At 42.2% G+C, this 10765-nt stretch overlaps 1 protein-coding gene across 3 annotated transcripts in view; it reads right to left on the bottom strand.

Annotated features, from left to right (window-relative positions):
* FRYL (FRY like transcription coactivator) overlaps positions 1-10765 on the bottom strand; it is a 268402-nt gene that overhangs the window by 24595 nt on the left and 233042 nt on the right. For all 3 annotated transcript variants that reach the window (XM_077757811.1, XM_077757813.1, XM_077757812.1), the window contains exons 52-55: positions 10669-10743; positions 10154-10330; positions 6088-6291; positions 2799-2966 (exon numbers count right to left, since the gene is read on the bottom strand). In XM_077757811.1, the coding sequence (XP_077613937.1) occupies positions 2799-2966; positions 6088-6291; positions 10154-10330; positions 10669-10743 (624 nt within the window). The remainder of the gene's footprint in view (positions 1-2798; positions 2967-6087; positions 6292-10153; positions 10331-10668; positions 10744-10765) is intronic.

The following is a 10765-nucleotide window of genomic DNA, read 5'->3' as shown; positions in this document are numbered from 1 at the left end:
CTGAAATAGCAGAGTTTCCAATATATATGGAAATATATGAATTTCCAATTTATCTCCAGTAAATATGAATGATTTCTATCAGCAGTTGACTATGATTATAGCTATTTTAATAACCAAAAATAAAAGGCTTCCCATTTGTCAAGTAAACAGAATTACAGCACAACAACCATTAACCTCACTGCTTTTGTTAAGAAAGTATTTCTAGTATTGGCCATTTTCCATGGTTTCTAATGAGACCTTTTCACATGCTATGATCCAAACCAGACACGGTCGATAGGTTATTAACTAGGAATTAAGGCTCACTTAACAAGCCTGCCAGCAACCGAAAGGAATATAGGCTACTTAAGGCACACCTCTACATCGATCTAATCTCTCCTGGAAACATTTATCAGTTCATGAACTCTTCCTTCAGGCCCCCTCATCTTATCGAAGATTCTTGTGGTTTATCTCCCCTCAGCTTCCTCCCACCCACCTTCCACACCTCTGTCACAGAGACCTCACTAGAACCCAAACCAGACTGTACTCTCTCCTCATGACAGGCTTGCCTAGACTGCAGGCGTCATGGCAGGTACCAGAAGCTACTGTGCTTTTTCCACACTCACACATGAAAGTAATTTTAAAAAACAAACTCAGGGGTGCCTGGGTGGCTCAGTCGGTTAAGCGTCCGACATCAGCTCAGGTCATGATTTCGCAGTTTGTGGGTTTGAGCCCCATGTCGGGCTCTGTGCTGACAGCCAGCTCAGAGCCTAGAGCCTGTTTCGGATTCTGTGTCTCCCTTTCTCTCTTAGAAATAAATAAAACATTAAAAAAATATTTAAAAAAAACCCACACAAACTCAGTCAGATCATGTCTCTTCAGCTGCTGACTGGCCAGCTGGCTCTTCACACACACCATGGCCTTTTCACCTGCTGCTTCCTCAGCCTGGCATAGTTCCTTGTCACTGAGGCTTCACCTCAAATGACACTCTTTCTTCCTCACCAACTCCACACTTCTGTTAGATTTTTCTTACTGTGACTAATAGGCTGATCTGTTTCTGATGTGTTTATTTTGTCTTACCTGCTTATCATACTTTTACTAGAATTAAGCTCCATAAAGCCAGGAGGCTTTTCCACATAGTGCCATATGCCCAGTGCCTAGAATAGTGACCGGCATGCAGTCGGGGCTCCACGTGTATTGGTGAAGTCACCGAATGCTTGCATGACCTGTATTCTCATCTAGGCCTCTTGTTCAGTGCCTGTCACATAACAGGTATCTCTTTGACAGTGACAATTCATGACTTGTGATCATCCCGAGATAAAGTCTACGTCTTCCGTAAGGCACCTAGGACCCTTCTCATCTTAGACCCTACCCATCTCTCTTCCTTTTCCCATTTTATTCTCCAGAAGTACTCAATGTCCTGCGGTTACCTGAACGTACCATGTTACTTCATGTTGCCCTGTCTTTCCACATGGTGTCCTTCTGCCACAATGTCCCCATTGCCAAGAAGCCTGCCCTTTACCACCATCTCCCTGGTGTACAGCTGATCAGTCTTCCCTAAGTTTTCACAAAGCCCCAAACATGGCTGTTATTACATTTCTCATACTTTTTTTTTAAACCTTCTCTGTCTCCCTTAATAGACAATGCACTCTCTGAGAGTGGGGGGGTCACCATGCCTTTTTCATTTTTCTAACACCTAACTCAAAGGTAGCATCTAAAAGGATCTCACTATTTGCTGAATTATCGAAACTTAAGTTATACTAAGCATACATTTAAAAAATGCCAAAAAGAAAGGGTGCCTGCGTGGCCCAGTTGGTTAAGCATCTGACTTTGGCTCAGGTCATGATCTCACGGTTTGTGGGTCTGAGCTGTTTCGGGGTCTATGCTAATGGCTCAGAGCTTGGAGCCTGCTTCAGATTCTATGTTTCCCTCTCTCTCTCTGTCCCTCCCCCACTCACACTCTGTCTCTCTCTTAAACATTTGAAAAAAATTTTTAAATGCCAAAAGCCTTCATTTCAAACTATGCTTACTGTTAAAAATGTAAAATACACAGTCAGCTTAATAAGAACATGGGAATTCAACCAAGATAATGAGATCTAGTAACTACATTAATTTGGTTAACATTGAAAAAAATGTAGTGTTTCCCAAATACTTACCAAAGCATAAAAGCACATATGACAGAACTATAGCAATTAACTATAGTTAAAAAAAAAAAAAAAAGAATATCTACTATAATAATCTTAAGGAAAAACAACCACTAAGAAAACTAATACTTACTTATTTTTGGTCAGTCATTAGCTTGGGATCGGGCTTACTTCTCACAGGCCTTTCCAAAAATCTTAATACTAGTGGTTCCAACATCTTTTTTAAAAGGTTTCATTTAACCAACTGCTAACACAGCTGGCCTGAGGTTTTAATCCCAATCACAGCACCAATCACATAAACCCCAAGACAAAGCAAAAAGAGAAGAAAAAATGAAAGCCGTCCTTCCAAGGAGATACAGAGCCAAAGAAGATGCTCACCATCCCCAGAGAAGCATCTGTACATTGACCTCAATCACACTCTGCAACGCAAAATGCTCATTAAAAACACTCGAGATTATTTATAACCTGTGGGTCATTTCCTTACTCCATCAACATTTTTTTTTTGTATCATCAGATTTGACTATTTCATTGAAAACAACCCAACAGATTAGAAATACTGGAAACAAATCAAATAATTAGTGTGTCAGATGAAAACGGTTTTGAAAGAAAAGCAAGGCATGTAACAGAGTGCTAAAAGGAGCCCCGATTGGCCATGCACCAGCCCCCATTTCTCCCCACCTCAGGCAGCTGGCTGTTAGCATTATCTAGAGAAGCCTCCAAACTTGGGGTCTCATCTCTGATTTGAAGCACTTCTTCCGTCGAGACGCTGCCAGTGGAATCTTGAGACTGAAGAAGGAGATCGGGATGGTCTGGTAGTGTTTCATCGACAACAGAATCATTGTTTAACTACAAGGAGAAAGAAGGAATTCATTCATGAGTCAGTGACGGTCAGAGAAGCCACAAGAAATGGCCTCTACAGCATAGTTTGGTGGCCTAGTTCAAAAGAGCCTCTTGACCTCCTACAATTACCTTTCCCCCGATCTTAGGGCAGGACCGGGGCTGCTGATACGAGCAGCCAACCCGGCCACGTGACCACGCACCCTTCCGTGCAGGTAAGTTTCACTCAACGAAAATTACCAAAGTGGAAGCGCTCCACATAACTACACTTATCGTGAACCGAAATTCACTTTTTCTGGTAACACTTTGTGCTGTCGGCTGGTGGGAGCATTTGTGAGGACGGGGCTCTCTCCCTCCCTGTGGCTCTAAGGCCCAGTGGGCAGTGCTTTCGTAAAACACAGTGTTAACTGCGGGGCAGGTGCGTACATCTGAATAGACTGTTCACTTTTCTAAGCCAAAATATGATAAAACTTCAGTCAGACAAAAAGAATTAGGACAATCAAGTTGCTGTAACGGCACTCTATCACTAGTGGGTTTGTAATCTTCACAGTCAGCGTGTGATATAAAATCAAGTTTCTGATTCAGACCAGGTAAAGGCAAAAGCCGTTATTCCCCCAAGAAGAGGAAACAACTTTGAATTCTTTTTTTTTATTTTATTATCACTATGACTAGGGTTGGCCTTATAAGGAGATAGTTTTTCTTTTTCCTTTTTTTTTTAAATTTTGTTTTCAGTTTTTATTTAAATTCTATTTAGTTAACAGATATAGTGCAATATTGGTCTCAGGAGTAGAATTTAGTGATTCATCACTTACATATAACACCCAGTGTTCATCCTAACAAGGGTCCTCCTTAATGCCCATCCCCCACCCATCTCCCCACCATCAACCCTCAGTTTGTTTTCTGTCCTTAAGGGCTTCCTGTGACTTGTTTCCCTCTCTTCTCTTTCCTCCCCTTCCTCTATGTTCATCTGTTTTGTTTTTAATTTTTTTTAATGGCTGAGCAATATTCCATTGTGTGTGCGTGCGTGCGTGTGTGTACACATCTTCTTTATCCATTCATCAGTTGATGGACATCTGGTCTCTTTCCCTAGTTTGGCTATTGTAGACAGTGCTGCTATAAACATCAGGGTGCATGTACTCTTTTGAATCAGTATTTTTGTATCCCTTGGATAAATACCTAGTAGTGAAATTGCTGGGTCACAGAGTAGTTCTATTTTTAAATTTTGAGGAACCTCCACACTGTTCTCCAGAGTGGCTGCACAGTTTGCATTCCCACCAGCAGTGTAAGAGGGTTCCCCTCTCCCCGCATCTTCACCAATATCTGTTGTTGCCAGAATTGTTAATTTTAGCCATTCTGACTAGTGTGAGGGGGTATCTCATCGTGGTTTCCATTTGTATTTCTCTGATGAGTGATGTTGAGCATCTTTTCATGTATCTGTTGGCCATCTGGATGTCTTCTTTGGAAATGTGTCTGCCCATTTAATTGGATTACTTATTTTTCAGGTGTGGAGTTTGATAAGTTCTTTATAGATTTTGGCTACTAATCCTTTATCAGCTATGTCCTTTGCAAATATCTTCTCCCATTCCATAGGTTGCCTTTTAGTTTTGTTGACTGTTTCCTTCACTGTGAAGAAACTTCATTTTGATGAGGTCCCAGTAGTTCATTTTTGCTTCTGCTTCCCTTGCCTCTGGAGACGTGTCTGGTAAGAAGTTGCTCCAGCCGAGGTCAGGTGTTGCTGCCTGCGCTCTCCTCTAGGATTCTGAGGAGACAGGTGGTTCTGTCCCATGGCTCTCACAGGAGCAAACCTTTATTAAGCATTTAATATAGGTTGGGTGGCTTTCCTCCTCATGAAATTCCCATGAGGCAGATACTATCCAGAGCCCTGATTTTAAAGGGGAAGTTAGGTAGGTTGACCACAGTTACACAGAAGGTTGGTGGCACAATGCCACAGCCTGGCTCCACGGAGGGCCAGGGCCTCCTCCAGCCATTGTTGCCAGGAACTCGATCATTCCTTTAAATGAAAACAGCCCCAAGAAGGACGAAGCGTTAGGTGGCATGGATCTGGAGGCAGACTGCGTGGTTCAAGCCTACCTACTAGCTACGTGTCCGGGACAAGTCACTCGTCCTGCAATAATGATACCTTGTGTGGCTGGCGGCGCAGGCGTTCTACAGACTCATAGATGCGAAACACCGTTCACAGAGGCTGGTGCGTGACAAACATCCAGTGAGTGGTGACTGTTGCTGTTATTATCAGCAACTGTTTATCATCTAACACTTCAATGGGGGGTTAACTGAAAGACACAGTGGGACAACGAGATGCCAAAACAGGAGAGGTGACAAGAAGCCTTGTGCAAAGTGGCACCTTCCCATTTTGCTTACAGCCGGAGCAGCCTTTGCCATTCAACACTGCTGCCAGCACTTTACCAGCTGACCGAACACGGGCAAAAGAGACAGCATAGTTGGGGCATAGCTGGGCTCTGTCTGAAAAGGGCATCCCTTGAGAGCTGTGTAAGTGCAGCCTGTTGGCACCATGATTTCTATTTACATGCACCATGGGGGCCCTTCCACACACCTCCTTTCCTCCCGCCTTCCAGCAGCCCCTTCCACCCCCACATTTCTGAGCACACAGACTAGTCTTACGGCCTTCCTTTTCTCATGTTTCACTCACTCTTCAATCTCTGCCATCTAGCCTCTGGGCCACCAAGTGGGAACCCCCACATATAACCGACTTGATCTTGAAAGAGACCAAAGCTGTGCTCTATCTTTCCACACCAACTAGGAAAGAAAAGCGGGTGACAAATAAAGCAGTGTTGGTGTCCATACAGATACCAAAAATACGGGTCATTCAAGATGAGGACCTCTGGAAGTGTCCAGAATGACTCACTGTCACTAGGAGAGAAGGTAACCTCATCTTAGCTGCTAAGGGGTGTGTGGCATCAAAGTAATGTAAATGTCTAGTTCAGTCATGAACAGCACACTCCATCAGCAATGTAGTTTTGTATTTTCATTTCAGGGTGTGCATTTTACCCAAAGGAAAATGAAAATCGGAAAATCAAGAGAGAGTAATTACTAAGCTGGAAGTTAAGAGGAAGGCGAGACCAACTGTCGCTGTATAAGAAGGTAGCTGTACCATCTGCGTGCGTGACAGTATCTGGCTGGCCGTGAGCGCCGCCTCTTCTTCCGAGGACTCGTCTGTATCTTCCTGGTTGGTCAGGTTCAGGCTGGGGGTGCTGCTGGAGCACTGGTACTCCTGGAGGGAGGGGGTGTCCCCTTTGTCAATACTGTCCAGTGAGCGCCTGCGGACTCCCCAGTTGAAATTGTCCATACTTTCGCCCTGGAAAAGAAAGACAAGATCTCTCAAACCTCAGACACATGTGTATAAATACAGTAAACACGACACCAGGAAAACATGTACTGAGATGAAAAATACTTAATGCGTCATCGTAAGCAGAGTTTCAATCAGCCCTTCAATTTCTCGAAACTTTTAAAACATCATTCAATATTTTCAATATTCACCATATTCAATATTTAAAAGAGATCACAATATTTGGTTGAGCCTGTTTTAACTAAATGATTTTCTTGACTTTCTATATTGTGTGACTGGGGACCAACTAAACCTACCGTCTAGGCCGTTTCTAATCTAACGCCCCAACACAAATGAGACCACGCAGACGACAAATACATCACAGACGACAATACGTGAACAATCCACACCACCAGGCTGCAACTTACCTGCAGTTCCTGGTTAGCAAAAAGGAAAACACACAGAATTAGAAAGAACGAAGACACACATTTAAATATACGCTACACTTTTGGGGGGAAAACGCTTTGTGATTTCTCAAACCCAAAGACTGATTCAAGCTCTGGATTAAGCTCTGAGTAGAAAGCCAACATGTGATTCAAATTACTTTCTTATGCAAAATATATTATGGAGGAGTCAGAGACAGACACTTAAAACAACATTTCTGTGGCAACACAAACTTTAAGAAAATCTTCAAGATTTACATAGATTTAATACTTGATATGATGCAAAACTGACTTAAAATACCCACATTCAGTTGACAACATAGAAGGTCACAATTACTTCAGTCTGGAGGACGGTTCTGACTAAACCCAGGGGCCTTTTTTTACTGTAAAATAGTCTAAAATCAAGATCAAAGCTATCAAAACTTAACTTTTGGCAAGTTCCAAAAGTCAAGAGGAAACAGGGCAGATTTCAATTTCACTCCACTTACGGATTTATAGAAGCTATGTTTCTGTTATTCTAAGCTGATCCTCCTTTTGCAAGAAGTGTATAATTCTCATACACTCTCTTAAGCCCTGATATGACAAATTACAATGAGTTAGTTGGCTAGCAACATAGGATTTATTTGTGTTCCTTTATTCAAGAGGCATGTCCTTTATTCTAGGACAGAGGTTTTCAAATCCTTTTTTTTTTTTTTAAATAAAGCAAAGGAATACTTATTTCAAATGAAATTTAAAATGGAAGTCAGCCATGCAAAGCTGATGAACTAAACCCAACCTGCTCTGGTTGAAAAAGGTAATAAGGAGTTCTTGGATCTTAGCCTGTTACTCAGGGTATATCCCAGAAGTCTTAGACTCCCTGCAGGTCAGAGTTTGAAAAGTCATCTTCCTACCAGATATTTCAAATATTATTATGTAGCAGCCCTCAATATTTATTTGGTGAATGAATGACTACACCCAGGGAGGCTTCAAGGTGGGCGGGTATTCGGGGGGGTGTTTTAGAAGTTTAATTAACAGTTCCATTTGTTTTGTAGCAAAGTGTTTCCTATTGCCACATTTTAAGCGAGGCTATATTTGGGTTTAAAAAAAAAATCTCTACTATGTGATTTGCCTAATTATGAGGCATAAACGAACACCGCCCACCACCCAAATCACTGTGACTTGAAGACAAAGCTACATTAAGTGTCTTTGATTCAGTTTGACTAAGTTTCTGTTCAAAAGCCATCTTTCTTAGTACTGATGTATTTAGGCTACGGGATAAACTCGGAACCCATTTACAGAGGTCTTAAAAAAAAAAAAGACAAAAAAAAGTAAACAACACATCACCTTTCCATTACAAACATGTCAAGAGCCTGCCTGCCTTTAGAAGCTTTAAACTCTCAACTGAAAAAAGCAAATAACTGCAGGAGCATTTAGGAGCAGCTCCCGCCCTTGAGGTTGAGCAGCATGCCTCTCCAAGCTATCACACTGATTATTTAAGCCAATCCTACTTCTTACAACACGTTTTTGAAATCGGGGATGTGAAATCAATTTGAGAGGGCGGTGATCTGCCATGTTGGGGGAAAAAATGAAAGACTAGGAAATATTGGTGCGCATGACACTATAGGCTGAGGCTGCAGATTCTTTTCATTTTTTTTTTTAAGTAATCTCTACACCCAGAGCAGGGCCTGAACTCACAACCAAGACCATGAGTCGCACGCTGCACTGACTGCGCCAGTGAGGTACCACACAGCTGCATCTTCTTGGAAGTTTAATTTTAAAGGTGTGTGTATCTACTTGGATATGATGGAAAATGTCTTAGCTAGGGATCACAGTTAAAAAAAAAAAGGTTAAAAGCCACTGCCCTGAGAGGCTGAATAATGCTTGCTTGGGGGCTCCTGTGAACCTGTACATGTGTCTTTTGGGGACACATACATGCTGAGTACAGAGGCATTTGGTTTGCCCGAGCCGCCGTGGCCATACCCTCCTGTATGCAGGGAGGATGAAGCACGTAGGGGACCTCCTTAAACTGGCCTCCTACCCATGGCGAGCAGCGTGACACGGCGCAGGCCATTACATTCCACCCCCCTCGCCTATCAGGGCCCAAGCAAACATCCCTTCAAGAGGGTTAATCAATGCATAGGAGTTCTATGAGTGACTTTAAATTCTTTGGAGAAAGATTTGTCGGTGGCATGGGATGGATGGATACCAGATGACAAGGCATTCTGGGCTTCTCAAATATAGGTCTTTGTAAACATTTGTAGAACGAACGCTTTTGAAACCTTTGTGACAAATGTTTTAGATTTAGGAGTTGCAAGTTTCAGGGGCTCAGCTAGGACTAGGTCCTAACGAGCCCAACACACTCAGGGCAACCCTGTTCTCTTTGCCACAATGACTTTTCCGAAATTGGCAAATGTCCCAGTTTGACCTGGTAATATAACAGACATGTGCTAAAGGCGTTTAGGATAGCAACTTTTCACCGTTACAAGAGCATTTCTGAAGTGGCCCTCACTTGCTTTGAACACTGATGCGTGTGGACCTAACCATGTGACAGAGACTTGCGGAGAAGGGCGGAGCCTAGCCGACGACAGAGAAATGATCAGAGACCTCCCTGAGCTCTAACACTCGGGACTACCGCAGTTTTGTAAGCTCGTAAATCCGCCTTCTGAGTTCGATTTTTCATTTCGAAATCATCTAAACTGACCCATACCTATCAATTTCATCTAGATTGAATCAATTTAGAGGAGAGAGCCCCTTGGTGCTGAGTGAGATGAGTCATGTGAGGGGGCTGGCTACATCACGAAGAAGAAAACAGTGATGATGTCGCTGGTAGCATCTCAGTCAGTTGCCACAGGAGAGAGTTCTAGAGAGCCAAGGCCTTCGTAATCATATGAGTTCATCTATTTAACTTAATTTAGTGTTAAGTGTTTATACTTATACTTTAAAATAGCGTTTGATAAATTTTAATGTAACTTTTTACCATTTTGCTGCATATTAGTTTCATTCGAAACATAAGCATACTCTAAATTAAAGACATAGCTTTGGAAGAAACCCATTTTTCATTTTTTATATTTGGGGGCAAAAAGTAAAAATTAGATGTTCCTCTTTTGTTTCAGACCACTTCTACTGACCAACTGTACTAGTCACGTGTACTTCCCAATTTAGATTTTTACCTTTAAAAAAATTTTGTTTAATTAATTTGTAGTTTCAAGTTTGTATTTAATTTCTAGTTAGTTTACATATAGGCTAGTATTAGTCTCGGGAGTAGAATTTAGTGATTCATCGCTTACGTGTACCACCCAGAGCTCATCATGACGTGCCCTCCTTAATGCCCATCCCCCATCTAGCCCGATTTTTACCTTCTTAACCTTACACTGACCTTAATAAGAAAAGATGCTATGGTCAAATCCTAAATTCTCATATACATGCAACTGTAAGCTATAAACATGGTAACAGAGGGCCCCCATCCTCACCTCTGCATCTTCCAGTTCAACATCTAAAAAGTCAAAATCCTTAAAAACACCAAATTGTTGTTCACTGCTGTTGTCTTCCACAGCTACTTCTTCCTCTTGGATCATGTCTTCTGTTGCAGAAATTAGGCTGGTCTGTTGGTCACCAACTTCCAAATCCTCATTAGAAGAAAATACAACCTGAGCCCCGGCCAAAAAGAGAAAGAAAAAAAAAAAAGGCCACCTGTCAGCTTTGTGACGCTGCATATTAGCCACTGGTGCCCGAAGAGCCACTGCACACCTCATGCGCCAATGAATTCAGAGCTTTAATCTGGTTTCATGCAAAAGTCTAACTGGTTGAGTACTTCATTACCGTAACTGCCAGGTGCCAGGGAGGCCAGTATCTTTTTCATTCTTAGTTAATGCCAAAGAATAAGGGAAGTTGGAAAAGGTAAGCAAAGAGACAGCAAAATTTCCATTTTTAAGAATAAAGTAACAGGATTTTTACAGCCTTTCTGCATGTGACCATCACTACTCACCGATGGATTCTTTGGAAGGCCAGATTCTGGACCACAGAGAGAAAGCACATTCATTAGCTTTTCTCTTGTTCTTCGCTAAGGGGGAAAAAATGCAAAT

Source organism: Crocuta crocuta, unplaced genomic scaffold (genome assembly GCF_008692635.1).
Source record: "Crocuta crocuta isolate KB4526 unplaced genomic scaffold, BGI_CrCroc_1.0 scaffold282, whole genome shotgun sequence".
Taxonomy (NCBI): domain Eukaryota; kingdom Metazoa; phylum Chordata; class Mammalia; order Carnivora; family Hyaenidae; genus Crocuta; species Crocuta crocuta.
The sequence above is the reverse complement of the archived record's forward strand: the minus strand, read 5'-3'. Positions and strand labels throughout refer to the sequence as shown.